The 22380-nt window shown below is 42.5% G+C and overlaps 1 protein-coding gene across 1 annotated transcript in view; it reads left to right on the top strand.

Moving 5' to 3' along the window:
* Nucleotides 1-22380, top strand: part of LOC311229623 (immunoglobulin-like and fibronectin type III domain-containing protein 1) — a gene marked incomplete at both ends in the record, with an annotated part of 89754 nt that overhangs the window by 51480 nt on the left and 15894 nt on the right. Inside the window, 7 exons of the mRNA XM_084315699.1 lie at nucleotides 2743-2769; nucleotides 13422-13470; nucleotides 13563-13758; nucleotides 13901-14014; nucleotides 14164-14326; nucleotides 14454-14726; nucleotides 14934-15242. Coding sequence (XP_084171825.1) covers nucleotides 2743-2769; nucleotides 13422-13470; nucleotides 13563-13758; nucleotides 13901-14014; nucleotides 14164-14326; nucleotides 14454-14726; nucleotides 14934-15242 — 1131 coding nt within the window. The remainder of the gene's footprint in view (nucleotides 1-2742; nucleotides 2770-13421; nucleotides 13471-13562; nucleotides 13759-13900; nucleotides 14015-14163; nucleotides 14327-14453; nucleotides 14727-14933; nucleotides 15243-22380) is intronic.

Genomic DNA, 22380 nt, shown 5'->3' with positions numbered 1-22380 from the left:
TCCTTGTTTTGTACTTGATTTGGTTTAATTTGATTTAATTTGAGCCAGTGACTCACTTCACTTCCTGTCTTCCTGCCGTCCGGCACAATGTTGTCTTCTCTAGTAACGATTTTGGCTAGTATCTGTAAATTATATGTCGTTCTACATGTATATTGAGAGAATATAGAGCCATATGACCAGGCATTGCATGGTCATAAGCCTAAGCCACAGTGTGTGAAATCCCAACAGTGAAAATGCCTGAGTAGCTCTTTGCTAAGCTATCCAGGTGTACAGTAATTGTTTAATGCTAACAAGTTAACGTCACACAGCCAGACATGTTACAGCACTCATAGCAATACATCCTGTCAGTTTTAGCCTTATTAGACAAAAATGCTTTTCAAATTGAAAGTTCTACTAACCTACTGTACTTGAGCAAATTACATTTACATTTACAATTACTTTAATATTAAGTTCATGAAAATTATGTCGAATCCCATATGATAAAAAAGTAGGCCTATATAACATTAAGAAATGTGATAAAAAAAAATGCACGTTATTTTTTATAAAGAAAAACTGCTTAATTTCCCCATTATCCACAGAATTTGGACACGGCTAAACATTTGTGGAAGGCAATAATGTAAATTGTCAATTACAGTAAAAATATTTTAAAGAGAAAGGAAATATGAGGTGACACCATCTAAAGAATGCATGAGGATTCTTAGGTCTTGGTGACTTGACTGTATGTTCACAATCTACACCTACATGTACAGTATTATACTGTCCATACATTTGTCTTTCAGTTACAAAGCATCCCAGAATTCTCTGATTTGGCCTGTAATTGAAGACGCTACAATGAAACCAGATCCAAACCAGGCCCCAGAAGGGAAAGGTACGTTTCTGAAATAACCTCAGATCATGTCCTTTCGAATACACCCTGAAGGGAAATATTGACATTAACAAATGCTTTGTCCATTTCCAGTAGCTAACAAATAGTTTCTATCAATCCCTGACAACTTTATTTCTGCTCATTGCCTCGACAGACTTGCTCCAAAAATCAATCTAAAATGTGCTCCTGACTTGTGTTAAGACTATTGTTAAGAATAATTTTCAGAAAATAATTGGACATTCTGCCTCCTCTTCAAATTAACAACAAGGATATACATCACCGCATTGCACAAACAATTGTACCACATTGTACAAACAGAATGCAGGTTCTTCAGTGTTTTCAATGGACTTTGCAGCTTTGAACTTACTGTCAATGGTATAGTTGCTAAGTAGGCACCCATACAGCTCATAGGCCTACTAGGCTCATAGGTATAAGTCCATACTAAGCACATGCTTACCTTGCAACTATTAGTATTATTAGTATAGTAATAGTATAGTATAGCCCATACTAATCTGCTGAATAATCAAACTGAAGCAGGTGTTTATTTAAGCTAACAGGTTACCATGTGGCAAATACTTTATAATGGCAGTATTTCCCTCAATAATTATATTTTCTGACAAATATCCAAAACGTCATCAGCCCAATAATGAAATTAGCTGCAGGTGTGAGAATAAAAGAGGAAAAAGAATAGCACTGCTTTTCTTGTAAGCATTCTTCATCTTCCTTACACATCTGTCATAAAGTCTGAAACCCTTCTTAAAAGTAGATCATTGTCCTCCATGTATTAGCAGCCATCAGTGTTTCCCCCACCTCTAATTTTGTATGTCCATGAAAGTAATGTTGATGATGGAATATAACTAAAGAGAAGAAAGTGTTTCTCCTGTACGTATAACAGTATGAAACACAGACTTGTAACCTGACAAACTAACTAATGTTATTTCAAATTGAGAAATGACACCATGGACATAATATGGCCACCAAGTGCAACATTGTCATCTAGCCTACACACTACTTCTGAGTGAGGAGTATTAGTAGTCGACTGTGCGAAAGGAAACTGTCCTCATTTCAGTGGGCCCAGTTCTGGGGGCTGAGGATAATTCCTAGTGCAAGAGATATCAGCTTTCTACTGCCAACATATTTCTCCTTTACTCTAGCTATCATGTGTTCTACCAATGTCAAGACTACTCTTCCAGGATTGATCGGAATGAAGAAGCAAGCAGCTGATTGAAGTTTAAATCAGCATTTGATAGTACGTGAATCAATGCTTAGAAAGTGAGGCTACCAGAACCCTGACTGGATGCCAAGTATTGCAAAGCCCATAGAGAGATGACACATTGAATTTAATGAAAACGTACTCCAGACATTCTAACTCGAGTGGGCTTGTAACGGAAAAACGGAATCGAAAATGTAGTTTTCTCAGTGAAGCAGTGACATAATAACTGGCAACTCTTGTAAATGTTTTTGAGGCAAGGAGGATTCTCTAAATATACGTGACATGTTGACAATGTCTTTTTTGGCAGATTGTCTTGTCATTTCAAGAATTCTTTAGTGTGTGAATGATCAACATAATAACTGTCCATAAGCTTGGCTCAATGCGTTTTGTCTTTTGTTTAGTCTGTTATAGTATTACAGTACATTTCATAGATCTATCTCTTTAGATAATATAATAGACATGATGAGGGGTAGATATTTCTGTTCATGGTTTCACTTTGATATTTATGTGTGTTGCAATTTCTTATGTGAATGAAGTCATATAGCTATAGTAAACAGCATAATAGAAATGTCTGTGCTTTTCCTGTCAAATGGGTTGAAAGGTGTTTTTCGTGAGCTGTTATCTGCCTTCTTTCATGTGCTTCCTTATGATTTTACGCAACCAGATGATGACGAGGTGCCCGAGGGCAAAGGTAGGAGTGATAATGTGGGGATGTTGTTGGAAAACGTTCCAATTTAACATTCCAACCAAAAAGCATGTTTGTTCTATGATCTATGCACACTGATGATCTAATCTGATCTCATTATGTATGCTTTCTGATTATGAGATGGCACATGTATTCACCAAACTCTAATTATGATGATATCATTAATAGGAATCTAACACAAATCAAATCACTTGTAGGGCTGACCCCGATTAGTCGAATAGTCGACTAATCGATCGAAAGGAGCCGTAGTCGACTGCCAACCTCTTAGTCGAATGCAAATAATAATTTTCTTTATTTTTTATCATTCTTTCCAAAAGCAAAGAGGCCTAGAAGCATGGCTAACGCTAATAGCGCTCATACCAGAGAGGCTAACTGCCTAAGAAACGGGCACAGAGGCACTGAAAGAGGATTTCACCCATCTAATGAACACACTAGACTAGACAAATATCAAGATGTATCCATCAGTGGACCAATTGCATGCTTTCGCAGGGGATGAGAAGCCTTCAGTTGACTCCTTCAGACATTAAGCACCCGCCACAGCCCAAATGGAATGATAAAAAATAAAATAAAATTTATTATATAATTATAGTCGAGTCGATGTTTATATCCATATCTGTCTGAATATACCTGCATATAATCCTTCTATATACCTACTTATACACCTGCATATACACTCTGTATGATAGCATGTACAATAATGCTGTATATACCATATATATATATAACACTGCTGGCCAGTATGACTTACTACCATAGTGTCTTTCTACCTGTATCACTGTACATATTAATACTACAACCCTGTACATACATCTGATTATCACTATTACTCAGTCAGTAGTACTAATTTATATATTTTATACCCAGATGAATCACTACTATGCACTTTAACGTTACATTTGCACTCTGGTTGGATGCAAAACGTATTTTCGTTACTTGTGCTGTATAATGATTTACAATAACTATATATAAGATGAGTCAACAGTGTGCCTTGGCAAAACAGTTGAACATATTTTGAAGAAACGCATGAGGACCCCTTGATTTGTCTTTTTAAATCAACTGAAACTGAAACTGAAGACTTGGATTGGTGAGATAACTCATGGCCCTCAACACATGAATATTAAAAAACGATATTAAATGATTTGTTTTGCCCAGGTCTACACAAAATGTGAATAATATCACTGACACACACAAAACATTTCTACTGTTTTGTATTTTTCCTGTACCTTGCAGACCTTTTGCCTGTTTCACTGTACTTGTACTCTATGTGTTCACAACCTCACATGGTTTAATATACACCATTAAAAAGTCTTATCTTCTGATTTTTAACAGTGGCTATCCAAAAAAGATCCAGAGTTCCTGGTGTTATGATCACTCAGTGTGTGGAGGAGATTCCTAAAGGAAAGATGACTCCAGATTTCTCCCGAAAACCCACGCCTGTGAACATTCAAGAAGGTAAAACAAATACAGCATACAAATATATATAGAGTTTTGATGGTAAAACAGTATTTGACTGTATATGCTTCCAGCACAAATTACAATATGATATTACATCTTTTTTGTCTTTATCTTGTAATAAAATTGTCATGGTCCTATTTAATTCATACTTTTTAATGTATTTCATTTTATTTGCCATATGCAACAAGTACAGAGAGAGAGAGAGAGAGAGAGAGAGAGAGAGAGAGAGAGAGAGAGAGAGAGAGTATTAGTCTACAGCAGTGGTTCTCAAACTGTGGTACGCGTACCACTAGTGGTACTTGGTGGTACTGCTGGTGGTACTTGAAAACATTTCCAAAAAAGCTAAAAAAAAAAAAAAGAAAAAAAAAACATTTTTTTTTTTGCAGTCAGGCCACTGACTTTGGAAGCAGGCCAGGCCAGTGTTTCTGGTTGCGGCGGCGCGATAGTTAGATCATCTAAGTTGGGAACAACCAGGAGATCACTGTGACAGAGAGTAATGCAGTCTAAACAGTCATAAATCTTTAATTCAGCCCTGATCATAACCATTTATAGATTTCTTGTAATGTCAGATACAAAATTAAATACTCCCACTTTTCTGAAAAGAGTTGGTGTTAAATCTGACATTACAAAAAATCCATCAAAATATGTGTTGCTGCTAATCATTGACACATGCCTAGCCTGTAATAATCCCCCCCAGAAAAATTTACTTTGCATTTGATATATTGAAAATATTTTACTTTTTGTGTATTTTTTTTAACAATAATTTGTGATGCCATCACACAAACTGGCATTTAAAGGGTAAACATTCAAAAATGTATTGAATATGTGTTTTCTTTTCTTTTTTAAAATAATTTGTGATGCCCATCACAAACACTGGCATTTAAATGGTAAAAATTAAAAAATTCCTGCACCAGAATGCAGGAAATTAAGTTTTTGTAACAAAATAAGTGTGTGTGTGTGTGTGTGTGTGTGTGTGTGTGTGTGTGTGTGTGTGTGTGTGTGTGTGTGTGTGTGTGTGTGTGTGTGTGTGTGTGTGTGTGTGTGTGTGTGTGTGTGTGTGTGTGTGTGTGAGAGAGAGAGAATGACGGACAATTGCTTGCTGTGTGAGAGAGAGAGAGAGAGAGAGAGAGAGAGAGAGAGAGAGAGAGAGAGAGAATTACATTTGTTGTACAGTTGTTCTTCATTTTCTTAATTGAGAATGTTAGTTATTATGTTCTCAATGCCCCTTGCATTGTATGAGTTGTGTGGAAGCGTTTGCTAGTTCTAGTGCTATGCCTTTGTACATTGTGGCTGTGTCTGACAAAAGTTAACAATAAATAATGGTATTAGGAATACATTTGCCTCCTGCGTGAACTGTGCATAGCTGAATAGACTGTATTTTAACGCCGGTCATATGGTGGTACTTGGAGAGCCAGCTACGTTCTCAGGTGGTACTTGGTGTAAAAAGTTTGAGAACCACTGGTCTACAGGATAAAGGAATAAAAAAGGTAGAAAATCAGGTATCAGGTATTTACAATAAATAAATAAAATGTATGAAAATAAGTACACATTTGACAAGCTAAAATAATCGCACATTATATTGGTACACGAGGGTGCAGTAAAGAGGCTGAGCATTGTAGCAGCATTTGAGTCCAGTAATGAGCGGATTAACTGTTCATCAGGCGTACTGTACTGCCTGTGGGTAAAAACTGTACCGGTTTGTGTTAGTTCGTATGCTGCGGTACCGGCAACCGGATCGCAGAGGGGAGAAAAGCTGGTGTCCTGGGTGGTTGTGGTCCTGGATAATAGTATGGCTTTGTTCAGACACCTGGACTCATGGATCTCCTCGATGGACGGCAGTGAGCACCCGATGATCTTTTCTGCCGTCCTCACAAAAGCTTTCTTATCCTGAGTGGTGGTATTGCCATATACCACACGGTGATACAGCTCGCCAGTGCGCTCTCTATGTGCCTCTGTGGAAGTTCACAAGCCATTGTGTGCTTATGCCACACGTCCTGAGGCACCACAGGGGGTAGAGGCGCTGGTGGGCCTTCTTGAGCATGACCTCCGTGTTGTAGGTCCACCTTAGGTCATCGGAGATCAGGGCCCTCATTTATCAATGCTGTGTACGCATAGATATGTGCGTAAACCGTACGTACGATAATTTCTAAGCAAAGTGTGGGATTTATCAATATGAACGTGTGCTTGAGATTGTGCGTATATCTACGCACAGCTCCAACCATGCGTACATGGCACCAAGCGGTAGAATAGGAAGACTGCAACAGACGGAATAAGCGTTCATGCATTAGAGTTCCAACACCGACGTGTTCGGTATGACTCATTTATCATAGTTAATTGTAAAATAGAAACATGAGTGTAATTATTGTCAAACTATAAATAGCATTTGGAATAGGTCTTTCCGAATTAATGCTGGTTTATCTGGCTTTATCGGAATACTTCTCATGGGGTGCGCTCCGCGGGGAGCTGTTTTCAGAGATACAGTATGACAGTCTATTTGACAGTAGAGTCCGCGGCGCTACCCGAGATACATTCTCCTTGATTTGTACCGCAATTTGGAACCAAATTGGAGCGTGGAACAAAACGCACAAATTCCATCCCAGTCCTCTCCACCCTGGGATCTTTGGCCACCGGCACGGTCCAGCGTGATATTGGAGATGGATCGAGCAATAGACTGTACCCATGTAACTGTCAAAGCTCCATCAATAAACAAATTCAGTTTCATGTGAATAGAAAGGGATTCCACTCAGTCAATGTACATATAATCTGCGATGCGCATTCGGCTGATAAATGTCGTTGCTGGTGGACGGGAGGAACGCATGACACATTCAGGCCTAATTGTATTTGATTAAATTGTAATGTTATTACTGGGGTATCTGTAATTAAAATATCACTTAAATGCAGGTGATCGGGGTTATCCACTGAACCCAGTTAATGACTCTGACCAACCCAACGACCCAACAGGAGCGCAATTATAATGGGCTCACGCACGCACAAGAGCCATTTACAGTGCAGTTGGTCTGCTGTGTTTGGCATGGGGGGGGGGGGGGGGGGGGGGGCAGACACAGAACACCCACATCCAAACGCTGCAGCAATTCAGTCAAGAGGATCATACAGCAGTTTTAAGTAAGTCTCCTGGCAAGGTCTTAATCTAACTTTAAAAAACCGAAATGAAAAAAGGCGTTTATTTTCCAGTATGATTATCACAATGACTCAAACAAGTTTTTATTCTCCATTGGGTTGTAAGGGCAGCAATTAGCTTCGGTGACTCGTTCATTTCAGTCATTACAGTGCAAATGTCATTTATTTCTGTCAATGTGCTGGTTCTGTAGGACTGCGTCAGTCAACACCCTTGGCTCCCGGCGCACAAATATTTAAAATCATAGGATATATTGTTTAAAATAAAAAGCTAAATAGTATTATTTTGTGTCTCATGTTTCCAAATAAGATTGTTCACAACTAAATGCTTTCTACCTTCAATTTGTTGGTTAGATGACCTCCATGATCAATCTCACTCTCAGTGAGGTTTCTCATAATTATTAGTTTGCTTATTCCACATTCCACAAACAGGCATGTTCCCATGGGGGTGTTGAATTACCATATATGGTTAATTAGGGGTGGTTCTGTATAAAAATTAGGGCTGTCTTAAAAACTTCGAAGCTTCGTTCGATGGGCATGGGATTCGAATATGAAAATAAATTTTGTTAAAAAAAAGAAAATTAAAAAAGAATTATATATATTTTTTTATATTTTGTAAAATCAACTCTGCCTCTCTTTGTTAACACTTTGAGCGCCACGCCTGGTTTTCCGTTTTACCGCTTGAATGCCACCATCGGCGCCAATGTTAACGTTAATATCGCCTAATCTATGTTTTAAATTATGGCTATGTGTCTAATCTGCCCATCGCATTATCAAAGACTATTTTCCAGTCAGTGCTGTGAAGGCAGATTGTTTTTTTATCGCGTCGTTTCCATTTCAGAGCAGTTAGAAAAGCCCCCGTTTTGATATAAAAAACAGCTCATTCTGGAGCATTCTATGAAAATCGTCTTTTAGTGGAATATTCCACAACGTTGATATTCGTCGGCCTTTTTATGAATCGTTTTCAAATAAACGCTAGATGATCAATATTATACGTGCACGCAAGCACATTACGGCCGCGCACTGATAATCGCTCCGTTGATTTCCTCACAGACTTTTACAGTGAAACCGAAAGAAGACATTTCACAAAACAGCTTATAACTTCATCAAACTTACTCTGATTATCCTACCACTGATAACATAGAGTCCTTACCTGACATCAGATGGTATCCAACTGGTATATTCCAATTCCTGATCACCATTCGAAAAAATAGATAAGTGTATGGATCCAACGCGAGACTGTAGATCTCCATGATCCGCGGGGATCTGAGGCTCCAGAATGAACTGTGGTAACCCCGGCTGGATCAGTGAACTGGAAAATGTGGAGAACCGGATTTTTTCCCCCATTCATTTTCATTGAGTCCATTCCAAAATCACTTATGTCATCTGGGAGACGACAGGGGGCGCTTTTTTCCACAGTGATCACCGGCGCAGCTCGGCTATACTCGGGTAGGCTCGGGTGATGCAATAATTTTTCAGATCGCAAATTTTTTTTTTTCGAGAAATCTCGTGAGTGGCACGCAACCACCTATAAAAAACCAGAGAAATCTCGTGAGTGGCACGGAAAGTGTTAATTACAACAAGCAATGCTGTTTGTTATTTAAGATGAGGTCGGACTCGGCACTGACAGATTTGTGTTCATTGTGCTGCTTTTATAAAGCCTCAAATGACGGCTTACAATATTTCATGAAAGCAAAGTGTTTAGTTTGTCTAAGATTTAAAAAGGTTTAAACTTTACAGCACTGACAAAGTTCAACAAAGTGCTGTACAAGTCCCACAACATAAAAAATAAAATAAAATAAAATAAATAAATAAATGATTTATAATTTGTATTTTTTTCTTTTCTCGAAGCTTCGAATTTAAATTGAATCTCGGCCCCGAAGCTTCGAATTCCAAAAAAAGTTCAGCCCTAATGCAAATACTTAGAATCATGCATGAGCATAGATGGTAGATAGAACAATCGGAAATATCAACACCATGTGTGCGTACGACCTGTGCACGCACGGTTGATAAATCCCGATTTGTATGTGCGTAGAGACATTCTAAATTCCATGCATAGGAACGAAAATAGAACACTTTCTACAAATGTTTGATAAATGAGGGCCCTGGAGTCCTAGGAACTGGAAGCAGTTGACGACCTCCACTGGTATCCCATCCAGGCTGATGGCAGAGTGCCCTGATGTCTCCTAAAGTCCATGATGAGCTCCTTAGGGTGCTTTCACACCAGAGCTGTTTGGTCCGGACTATCGGACCAGAATTCGATAGTCCGCTTTTTTGGGGTGGTGTGAATGCGCAGTCGAACTCTGGTGCGGACCAAACACGCAAACTCTAGTCCACCAAAAAACATAGGTCTCGGTTCGCTTCATCGGACCAAACGCGGACCAAATATAGGAAGTCACCTGATAAACTGTGCATCTTGGGTAGAAGGAAGAAAAAAACACAGCGGCTTATTATTATTATTATTACCGCGGCGCGCGGCATTCACTGCAAAACAAGCACACTGTAAACATGTCTCCTGATAAACTGTGCATCTTGGGTAGAAGGAAGAAAAAAACACTGCGGCTTATTATTATTATTATTACCGCAGCGCGCAGCATTCACTGCAAAACAAGCACACTGTAAACATGTCTCCTGATAAACTGTGCATCTTGGATAGAAGGAAAAAAAAACACAGCGGCTTATATTATTATTATTATTATTATTATTATTATTATTATTATTATTATTATTATTATTATTATTATTATTATTATTATTATTATTACCGCAGCGCGCGGCATTCACTGCAAAACAAGCACACTGTAAACATGTCTCGTGGACAGACTTGGGCGAATGATGAAGTGAAAGCCCTGATCGACATATGGGCAGAAGACCAAATAAAACAGCTGCTTGTGGGCACTCACAAAAACAACGAGGTGTACAAGTTGTTTAGCGAGAGGATGGCGGTAATGGGTTATAATCAAACGATGGATCAATGCCACACTCTTCTACTATCACGCTTCTTGCGGCTGTTTGTGTTTTTCGCGGATTTAACTTCCTGAAGGGGAGGGATTTCCACTCTCCATTGTGTCCAATAGACGAGCGCCCTTTTCGACCGCGTGACATTGTTCAGAAAGTTTGGTGCGCTTGACAAATTGCAATGTGAATGCAGACGAACCAAATGACGAATGCAACAATGTTGCAACTTCACCACCAGAACCGCACAGAGTCCACCAAAACTATATGTGAAAGCGCCCTCTTGCTGGCATTCAGTGCAAGGCTGTTGTCCTTTGCACCAACGTGTCATCTGGACTAGCTCATCTCTGTACTCTGTCTCATCATTGTTTTTTATAAGTCCGATGACTGTAGTGTCGTCTGCGAACTTGATAATCATGTTGCTGTTGTGTGTGGCTGCACACTGTCATATGTGAACAGAGAGTACAGCCGAGCCAAGCAGGATCAGAGTGGATAAGATGTTGTCACCATTTCTCACCACCTGTCACCTGCCTGATAAAAAGTCCATAATCCAGTTGCACGTGGGGGTGTCCAGGCCTAGGTCCTTCAGCTTCAGGACCAGTTTGGCAGGCACGGTGGTATTAAACGCCGAGCTGTAGTCAATAAACAGCAGTCTGGTCTCCCTTGTCCAGGTGTTCCAGGGCAGTGTGTAGTGCCAGGAAGATGGCATCGTCTACAGACCTGTTTGGTCTATAGGCAAACTGCAGTGTGTCTAGGGAGTCTGGGATGATGCTGTTTATGTGAGTCATGACCAGCTTCTCCATGCACTTCATGGCTATGGGTGTTAGGTGTGACGATAGTCATTGAGGCCAGTAACCCTGGTCTTCTTGGGTAGTGGCACAATGGTCGTCTCTTTGAAGCACACTGGAACGATGGCCTGCTGCAGTGATATTATGTTGGGGAACATAGGAGCCAGCTGGTCCGCACAGGTCTTAAAGACACAGGGTGAAATTCCATCTGGGCCAGCTGCCTTCCTGCTTTACATTATTTACAATATGTATACTGTATATTGTGGACGACGGCATAGTATAAATCTGTACCTTTGCATAGATATACAGTGTTTCCCCTATCATTTTATTCAGACCTGGTGGTACCAGGGCTCCAAACAAACTAAAAAATATATTTTAATTGTACCAATGTTTGACCGTCCCAAAATATATGTGTATTTTCTTTTTTTTACAAATTTAGCTCAGATATAGACATCTAGATGATCCTATTCTGATACTCAATAAAGATAATAAAGAGAAAGAGCTGACTGCATTAGGCAATGAATTAGGCCTAATTAAGAAGAAGAAAAATTTACTTTCCGAAATGTTGAAATATCCAAATCGTTTGGGGCAGTCCTAAGTTAATTAGACTGTGTGCAGTTACAAGCTAAACTCAGTTACAAGCTAAATAGCCAAGTTACAAGCTCAACAACTCAGTTACAAGCTAATTATCCAATATAAAAGATCAAACACAATAAATATAATAACCTTGATTGTGCAAGGCCTAACACTTAAGTTAGCCAGTTACGTGAGCTAGATGGAAAGACAATGTTGTGGTGATTAGACATAATTCACCCACGGAACAGTTGTTGGGAACTTTGGTTCCGCACGGACGTTATATGTTGTTGCTATCCTGTCACCTGCAGTTCAGTTAGTTAGTAACGAGACAGGTGTATGTTGTGATTTCCAATGCACAATAAATATTCAAAACTCTCTTTTGAGACTCCGCCTCAGACTCCTATCCTTCGGCACTACAATGTAACATTACTGGGGGAAAAGTTATTTACCTTGGAATACTCCTGTGCCAACTTGCTGTACTTTGCTTGCCGGTCTGCAGCCATTATTTCTGGATTAGGAATAGCCCCAACTGTGGCCAACTTTAGCCAATGTACCATTATCAAGCTAAGCTAGCTGACCCTCATTTACTAGCTTGTCTTCCCCACAAGGTTCTTCACATTGACATTTGATAACGTTAGTCGGCTAACGCTAGTCGGTAGCTACTTGGCTTGAATCCGATTCACCGTGGGTGCATTATTGTTGATAGGCGGCCAGTGTCAGGTCCAGAGATGACGCGCAAGAAGAGATTGGGGGCTGCAAAAAAGGCGACTGTCGTAAGACCAAAACACACCGCAGTTTAAATTATTTTATTTTAGTGTCACTCGCCAAACCTAAAATCTGCCCGCCATTGGCGGGTGGCAGGCTCTAATTTCGGGCCCTGGTTGGATCCAAGCAAAAAAAATATTGATAATTGTATTGTATTTTGATTTTCAGGTAAATCAGTCATTTTCAAAGCAGTGGTCACTGGGGAGCCAGCACCAACTGTCTCATGGGCACGCAATAAAGGCGAAGTCACCGACACAGAGAAGTATAAGACTAAATATGAAGCAAGATGTGGGGAACACATTCTTGAGGTAAGATGACATTCAAATAAACAGAATCTATTCACTGTTTCTGATATCTGATGATGAATTTACAACAAACTGGAATGCAAAGTGGTGATGTGGCTTTATTTTCATGGGGGACCTTTGTTAAATAGAAGGGCGATGGACAACAGGGTTTCTGGTTGGGTCGCTACATGAGGAAGGTGCTCATACACTTCTACATGGTGATGTAGAGGAGGTTAAATGTAATATTCTGAACATGGGATGCAATCTAATATGACACTATTGCTTTTATCAGATTCCAAATGTAAAAGCAGACCAAGCTGACACTTACAAATGTTTTGCCACCAATGAATATGGAACGGCTGTTTGCACTGCTACATTGAGTGTTATTGGAGGTGAGAGATACATTTACTGATAGATGTATTAATAATAATTAATCATCTTAGCTTTCACTATCAATAATCATTGTTAATAATCAAAAATGCAGGTAAAAGTTCAGTTGGCAGTTCAGGTGGAATCAAGAAGACAGGCCAACAAGGTATGAATTCAGTAAAGGCCTTGCTTAATCAATATGATCATGTGTGTTAAGGTTCATATTTTTGTTTAAAGTGTAGTGTATACTGTAAATATAGCTACGCAAGACTGAAATGTTTTCTCATTTAAATGTTTTCTCATCCTCCAGTAGCAAAAGGGGAACCAACACACGATTTCCGAAAAATGCTCAAGAAAACGTAATTCTAATTAAATGTCTAAACAAAATTATAATGAAGTGTGGCGCTACTATACATTGTACCCAATAACTATTATTGCATCACTATTTCAGTGTTGTTGTCCCGAGAAAAAAACAAGTCAAACCTAAGAAAGAGGGAGAGATCGATCCTAAACTCTGGGAAGTTCTGATGGGAGCTCCAAAGAAAGATTATGAAAAGATATGTATGGATTTTGGTGTTCATGATTTCCGCTTTATGCTGAAGAGACTAAACCAATTGAAACAGGAGAGAGCTGAGGAGCAGGCAAAGGTATGTTTTTAATGATTGTTTTTTTTTTATTAGTATTAAAAGATTAGTAATGATAGAAGGGGCTTACAAATTATAAAACTGTGACTTCATTTTCCAACACTCTGTACAGGACTAAATAATTTTATTTACTCTAACCATTCAGGTTGTGGAGGGAGTGGGAAATGTGAAGCAAATCGAAGTGAAACCCGGTGGTAATGCTGAATTTGAGCTGGACATGACACTAAAAGATCCCAACAGTGCAGTTATCTTATACAAGGTGAGTGGAATGCACCCTGGCCAAATGGTAATTTACAACCTGTCTTGGCCTAATTGAAGAATTATGTGAACAAAATCAACTTCCCATCACAGCTCAATTTAAGAAATCCAATTTGCTAGCACATACAAACTAATATCTTCTTTGAAAAGGATGGGATGATGGTCCCATATGATGATGACAAGAATTCAAAGCACAGTCTTGCGCAAGATGGGACAAAGTACATTTTCAGCATCAAAGATCTTAATCCAGATGACGCTGGGTTTTACCAGGTTGATGTTGAGGAGGCTAATGTTCTGGCAACTGACTTCCAGAGTAAGACAGTCGCCTTTTTTTATGAGGAAGCAGTATGCATGTTCTGGAAAAGCAAATCACAATGTATTACTGATAAACTGAATATTTTATGTTTTTTTCATAAAATGCCTACTCTTTCCCTCCTCAGTTCCAGCAGTTGAGTTTGTTGGCAAGGTTAATGATGTGAAGGCCACTGAGAGAGAGGATGCAGTCTTTCAGTGTGTCCTGTCCACCCCACTCAACAGAATTAATTGGTCAACACAGCATGCATCACTTGAACAAGGGAACAAATATGAAATCACCGTCTCAGAAGACAAACTCACTCACACGTTGAGAGTGAAAGACTGTGCAATGGAGGATAAGGGTGTCTACTATGCCATTGCCGGCATTGCCTCCAGCAGTGCCTCTCTCACAGTGGAAGGTGGGAAATCTTCTACACCGACTGTTATTGTAATCATTTAAATATTTGTATCATTGTGAAATTATTCACAATAAGGAACACAGCATCCATCACAGGACTTGTACTCATTTACAGCATTCTTATAGTCACAACTGTTAAACATGATAGTTATATCAGTTTCAACACAGTAACGTATGCACTCTTCCCTGTCTGTCCATTGTCACTCAGCTGATCCTAACAGCGGTAAAGACAGCACAGCTGGTGGTGATGATGACCTGGCAAGACTAGCACTAGAGGCAGCCAGAAAGGCACAGGCTGAAAAGGATGCCATGGGGGGAGATGGGAGAGATGGGAGAGATGGCTCTGGTGATGGGATGGGGGATGGGAGAGATGGCTCTGGTGATGGGGGTGATGGAGATGATGAGAATAAAAAGGACGGGGCAGATGGAGATAATAAAGATGGGGGTGATGGAGGCAATGGAAGCGATAAGAAGAAGCGGGTCCGAACTGGCCCCTTGGTTCCTGATACCGTCATAGGTAAAATTGTCTGTCTGTTTATTAGACTGCATAATGCATTTAACTGTATCACAATAATTTATTTGGAAAATGCAATGACAATATTAGTGCCATTGCTCTTGTTGTGTCTCTGCTACTGTAAATGTTGTCAGCATGTCAATGTCATGTTTACTGTCCAGTCACTGTTGAGTCACTTAATTATTTTGTGATCAGCTTAATGACATTATGATAAACTGCGAAAAGTACAATCAAAGCATCTCGACTCCCGGAGTCAGCATTGCCTGCGGCTTTGGGTCCGATCGTCATACTAACTCGTTTGGCTGAGTTAGCGGGAGGGAAGTCGTGCGTGGTAATCTGGCGTTGTGGACAGCAGGTCTGGGCGCCTGCTCAGCAAAAGGCAGGAAATGGTGAAGGCAGCGTGACCTCCCACACTTCACCAATGAGAGTCCTCGCTGCCAGGTGAAAAGAGAGCCGCTGGCTGTCTCCGCTTGTGTCGGAGGAAGCATGTGGTAGACTTCAGGGTTCCCTTGTACCGACCAGTAGGGGGAACATGCGCACAACGACCAGGTAGGGGAGGGGGGGAATTGGCATAACGACTAAATTGGGATGGGGAGAAAAAGCATAGAAAATCAGGCGGAGAAAAAGAGGATTAAAAAAAGAAAAGAAAAAAAGAAAAAAGTACAATCAAGGCTTGGAATCAATTTGGCATTTTGGATCATGGTCATAATCAAAGCCAAAAAGAATCAATGTATAATAATCACTTAATATAAGGCTAGTTCTGTATCGTTAGTGGCTTAGCTTGGCATCACTACTGCATCACTACTGCACTATCTCGCGTACGTGCACGCGTACTGAATAAACCACAAATGTACCTCTAATACCAGTATTAGTCTGACCACACCCCTCATCAGCTTACCTTCATAAGCAGGTGTGTGGTCACCTGCTCTCCTCCTTCTCGCTTTCACCACAAGGAAGAAGTGCCTCGGTAGATCCCCACACTTGACACCATGATGGAAGAAATTGGATTAGGAACAGCTTGGGAAACAAGGATACGTTGACATCATATCTTTATTTTCTCTCTCACTATTTTCGAGAAAATACGGCGATATTGTCTTCGTACTGGAGTGTCTAGAAGATGATGATCATTCTAAAAACCCTCCACCGGTTTTCGTATTGGGAGCACGCCGCTGCATGCTTCTCAACTGCAGTTCCTTGCTGTGTTTGTTGGGGTGAAACCTGTCAGGCCACAGCTGAACTGTCGGACATGCCGCTGTTGTGAGGAGCGGTGCGTTCCAGGTTGGGTGAGTAGTGTTTGCTGGCGGGCTCCACTTGTCTGTTAGTGCTATGGGGGCTACTTGACAAAGTTTATGGAAACCGGCCCCAGGCTAGGGTCCTTTGTTCAGCCTCCTAGGCGACAGAAGACCTTGGTCTGAAGACCATTATAGTTTTAACTAGTGGGCCGCGACCATTAACACTGGTGATCCCTGTGTGTTCTGGACGAGTGGATTCTCTCTGTCACCGTGTTAAGACCCCATCTTTCATATCCAAATGAGAGTATTCCTTCACGAGGGGATATGTGCATGTAATGTGCGATAGCGGCAGATTCATGTTCAAAGTCAGCTATACAGGCCAGTTGGTACTGTGCTGATTCCGCCGGACGTGGTAATGTCACCGTTGTGAAGCGGTGTTGACGTCTTGTTTTCTCTTTTCTCTTAAAAAGTGAGGAGAGGTTCAGAACGGCGGCCTGTCTGGGTGAGTGTTATGTCATTGTTTACATGTTCATAGCTTACGGTTAGCCGGTCAGTGGCCTGGCGCGGGGTAGCTTAGCTTCTCGCGCGCCGCCGGGAGCTCGCTTCTGATCGCGTGCGTCGTTAGATCGGCGTCTCGCGAGCGGAAGCAATGGCACCCGAACGGTTGGAGCAGCCGTTAGCTTGATGCTATTCTGTTGAACGTGCTTTGATTTTAACATGTTTTACACTCTTGACCACGACGTCATCCTTGACAGGGGATGTTCGTCGACCCTGCCCTGAACCTGGACGGGGATTGCGTCAACAAAGAGGACTGTAGCGACTGGTTGGAGCGGCGACGCTGCCCGGATCGAACAACACAGGACGGCTGTGTTCTACGGTGTCTTGTGACTGCACTTCGCTGATCTGCGTTCCGGGTAGGTACAGGGTTGGCCAGACCTCATAACACGTCTTCTGGTTTTACTTTGCTAAATGTATTGTGAATAACGGTGTTTTTTCCCAAAACGTGTGTTGTTGCAATGCATTTGGGATACGTTGCGGGTTATGTGTGAGCTGTTTTTGTCACTGGCAGTTAGCTTCTCCGTGCAGATCGTGATGTATTGATCTGGTTGTTGTGTGAGAAACATCATGGTGTTTATGTGTACCGTGTACTCACTACTAAGGCAACTAACCTATGAAGCTATGCTTGGTGACAAGTGAGTAAAAGAATGTTCTTTCTCAGACTGTAATGACAATGAACAGTGAGTTCACACATTAACAGGTTTTCCTGTTTTAACTGGCCGTATTGAGGGTAAAATAGGAGGATTGTGTTTTCCCCCCCGGTTCCCTGGGGACTTTATCACCTCCTATCAGACATGTTGTGCATTAATTGTGTCTTTTGTGTGGTAGGGATACGATGTAACTCTTAGCTTGATTGCTGAGGTTGTGCTAAATCTGCTGGAGAAACTTATTTCCTAAAGGGAAATTGGTTTGGTTGCTGTCATGTGTGCTTAGCAAGGCCTGTGGTCGATACTAATCAAGAATGATGTATTCTCTCATTGTGAAAAAAACGGCGTTCCTCTGTTGAGTGTTTTTGCCATTTTTTGTAGGTGATGATGGGTTGTGTGTGTCATGTGACCTACAACTGGGTTGTACTGGCCACAGAAGCACATGTGTATGTTGGACCGGGGTTCTTAGAGCCCTCTCTATTCTGTGTTTTTCCTTAGTAAAAATCAGATAGCAGGTTAGCTCATGCGCTGTGTGGAGCTGTGAAACGCTTCATAGAGCTGACTATGACTGTGTCATATTCTCTTTTTGTCGTTACGTCGTATCATGGGTGTGGGGTCGTAAAGGGGTGAACTGGTAACCTTTCCTCTCCCCATTGTTCTGTCGGTCAGGGGTACACCCCCTGTCCTTCAAGGTTCCCGTCACGTGGCGGTTCGGCACGTTACGGGGGGGGGGGGGGGGGGGGGGAGGGAGTTCCTGGTCCCACGGCCTGGTATATTGGGCGTGTGCACCGCAGGAATTCCCCCGCCATAGAGTACGTCACCGTGCGCGTCTCTGTTGGTAGGACTTCCGTGTGCTGTTCAGGTCCATGTGATGGATCTGTTTTCAGGGGGGGTGGTCAGGGCTCCTCCTCACCAAGCGCCTATTCAGGCCTTCTGTGAGTTCGGACTCCTTCTTCCATGTGAGGAAGCCTCCATCAGAGTACAGAGCCTTCCTCCTCAGATTGTCAAAGTGAGTGGACCCTCTAGAAGGGTCCTTTTCTATTGTATGTATATTCGATTCAATTCGTTTATTGAGTGTGTATGGGTTCAGTGCCTCTTCCCCGGAGGCCCTAAAACCAGTTTTTTACATGGCTCAAGGTGCAATATATTCTTTTCAATCTGTACAGCTCGCGTGGGAAGTCTCTCTGGGGATCCCCGTCTCTTTCCTATGGGAGGGTGGTGGGATGTAAAAATGTGAACATTTTTTACCCCGGCTGTGTAGACTGGGATACATACTGTTGATGCTTCCTTCTTTCTATTCCAGAAGTGTTGGAGTTAGGGAGTGTCACACCCCTCTTGTCGTTCCCCTGGGCGCCTTGGGGATTCAATGACAGGTCTAAATAGCCTGTTCATTGATGGGGGTGTGTCCCGACGCACGTATAGTGCTAGCTCGCTGTAAGCAGGCGATTGACTGGCACGCCTTGGTTGCTTGTGGTTGAAACAGCGTTTTTATAAAGCAACTGAGATGGGGGTTTTTCCTCTTCCGACGACCACATCCCATGACCTGGGTGGGTTGTCGACGGATTCTCGTTCATGTCTGGGGGATGATGACGGGATGGATCTGAACATATGTAGTGGGGTCTCACGCCCTTGGGGTGGGCCACCAGGCGCGGTTCGTCCGAACGTCTGGGTGGCGCCTTCTTTTCATGTTAAGATCAACACGCATATCTGCCCTTCTCCTGGAGTAGGCATGTCGGCGTGGTTAGGGCACGGGACTGGTTCTGGTCACGCTGGTCCAGATCAGTTGAACCCGTTGTCCGCCGGGGATGCAGATCTGCTGTTCTGGTACCCTGAGGGACTTGGGCTTTTTTCAGGGGGAAAAATGCCAGGTCGGTCTGGGTGTCACAGGGTTAAGCGCTATGGAGACCCTGGTTGGGTATGTTTTTACTCAGCACTGTCGTCATGGCTTACAGCCATGCCATTCTGTACGCGCTCGATCTCGTCGGATCTCGGCCGCTACACAGGTTGGTCCTGGTTAGTACTTGGTTGGGAGACCGCCGGGGAATACCAGGTACGGTGTGCTTAGGGGCTGGTTCTCCATTATTTTTCGCTCCTCTCTCACGCATGGCGAAGAGGGGCCTGTGGGGGTGGTTTTTTGACCTCCTCTGGTGACCCTGTGCTTCCCGTACCGCCAGGCCCGGTCCGAAGTGATGTTTGCGACCCGTAGGCCTGGGTTAACCCTTTTTGGAAACTGAAACACTTGTACTGCGGTATAGCCGGTGTATACCCGCAGGTGTGTTTTGGAGTTTTTTCTTGAGGGGTTATAGGAACAACCACCGCATTGGGTAACACCGAGGTGGTTGATTCCCTGGTGTGTTGGAGCAGTGTCAACTCCCGGGTTCACCGTTTGAGGGTGCCCCTGCACGTTCATGACGTCTGCCAATCGTGTCAGCCTTCTCTGCCTCGACCCCTCTGGGTGGGGGTTGTTAAATGGAGGCTTGGTCATGCAACACCGCCAGCTTACGCTCCTTCCGCCGGGGCGGCTGTGTTCAGCTGTCCCCTCTGGCGCCTGTCTCGTCCGCAGTCTCCAGGCTAGGGTTAACAGCCTGTTGCCTGGTTTTTCCCCGGTGCGCTGCCTGCTTCCGTTGGTTAACCTTTTTTGTGTGCTTACGGCCATGCTGACTGCCTGTTCTGCAGGGTCAGTGTGCCAGGCGGTGTACTATTGGGGGGACGGGGCCCGCTCAGCTTACGGCCATACCGACCTGAACACGCCCGATCTCGGAAGCTGGGCAGGTTCTGGCCTGGTTGGTTCCGCCTGGGAATACCAGGTGCAGTAACTGAGGGGCCTTTGTCCGAATACGCTGGCGATGTGGGGGGCGGGGCACTACGTGCCCACCTGGTGGGGTCTTGATGCTGGCATCATGGACTTCTCCGGGCCCCCATTCTAGGGAGTCCAGTCCTTTTGGTGGGTCTGGGTCTTCCTTCGTGCTCCGCTGCTACGGCCTTGCCACGGGGTTGGGTTTGCCCTTGACCCCGTGATTCTGGGGGCAGTAACGAGGTTGTTCCTCCGTTCGTTCCCGGGTGGCATGCGGGTTGTGCGTGTGTGTAGTCGTGGGGTCAAGCCACGGTCTGCTCACCCTGTGCGTTGAGTTGCTTGAGTGCCTCTTCGCACGGTCGGGTCCGTCGCCCTCCCGTGACGTCCCTAATAGGGGGGCTACCCTCCATTAGGGGGGGTCGGGGGGGCTCGGCCCTCCCTGTTCTGATGGTTTTGGGGGGCTGTCAGCGGGGTGTATTTGTCAGCCAAGTGGCTCCGCTTGGCCTCCCTTGTGCAGTAGTGATGCCAAGCTAAGCCACTAACGATACAGAACGTTAGGTTATGACTATAACCAAGTTCTGTTAGTTAGGGGCGATGCTTGGCATCAGACGGCCGCTGCAGCCCTTGTCCTCACCTTGTGGTGAAAGCTTGGGAAGGAGGAGAGCAGGTGACCACACACCTGCTTATGAAGGTAAGCTGATGAGGGGTGTGGTCAGACTAATACTGGTATTAGAGGTACATTTGTGGTTTATTCAGTACGCGTGCACGTACGCGAGATAGTGCAGTAGTGATGCAGTAGTGATGCCAAGCATCGCCCCTAACTAACAGAACTTGGTTATAGTCATAACCTAACGGTTTCAGTAAATGCCAATGTTAAAGACATTAGTAACAATTCTGCACCTCATTTCTATTCTATAGCCCATTTAAAAAACAACCAGGAAGGGGGTTGGGAATTGGCATAACGACTAACAGTGGGATGGGAGAAAAAATCGGAAAAAGGAGGGGGGAAAAAGATAATTTTTTTTTTAAATACCTAAACAAGCTGCTGTGGATTATTGCCGTTTGTGAATTCTTTAGACGATGATTTAGCTTTGAATAATCAATTAGTTGTGCTTTTTGGAGCCAGGAGCGCTGCATACCAAATATACTGCCCAGTTTGTACATGTGTTTGACTCTTGAGTGCCATGCAGGGAAGGAAATAATTTATTCAAAATGTAGCATGTGCTACAAACACCAAAAAGTACAGTATGTGTTCAAGACAAGGGAAGAACGAGATAATAATGAATGATTAAACCTTGATTTAGACTAGTTTCTTTGCAAAACAACTCAAACATGTACTACAGGTTGAAGAACATTGTACAAAAGTGTTAGAAATTGTTTAAAGTGAGGCACACCAGTTCAAAATGGTGATTTTGGCTGGATAGGAAAATGTTGAGAGTATTATATTTTGCCACTACAGCCACTGCAGCTTCATAAAACATATAAAGAAATGAAAGGCAACTATAACTAATACATGTTCACATTTTCCTATGAGCTGCATCATGTACACCAAGCTACTGAAAAGAAAATGAAAGACATAAGTAATTTCAGACTCTAGATGTCACATGTAAACAACAACATTAATTTAGGATTTCTTTTAATGATAAATTAATTAATCAATCATCTTTTGGGGGGGAGCAATACTTTGATTACACCTTTCTAAAAGCTCTGTGGATGTATTATTATAATTGTTTTATTGTGATTACTGTAGCACCTTTAAGCAAAGAAAATCCACATATTCCTGTATATTGTTTTTTTAGTAGCTCAATAGAAACAACATTTTGGGGAAAACCCTCTCTAAATGATGAACTAATTCCAGTTATCCATTACAATATACTGGTATAACAAAAAAAAACAAAAGAAATAAAAAA

This window comes from Notolepis coatsorum (assembly GCF_963971535.1).
Source record: "Notolepis coatsorum genome assembly, chromosome: 6".
In the NCBI taxonomy this organism is placed as follows: Eukaryota; Metazoa; Chordata; class Actinopteri; order Aulopiformes; family Paralepididae; genus Notolepis; species Notolepis coatsorum.
Note: the sequence above shows the minus strand (reverse complement) of the source record. Positions and strands in the feature narration are given on the sequence as shown.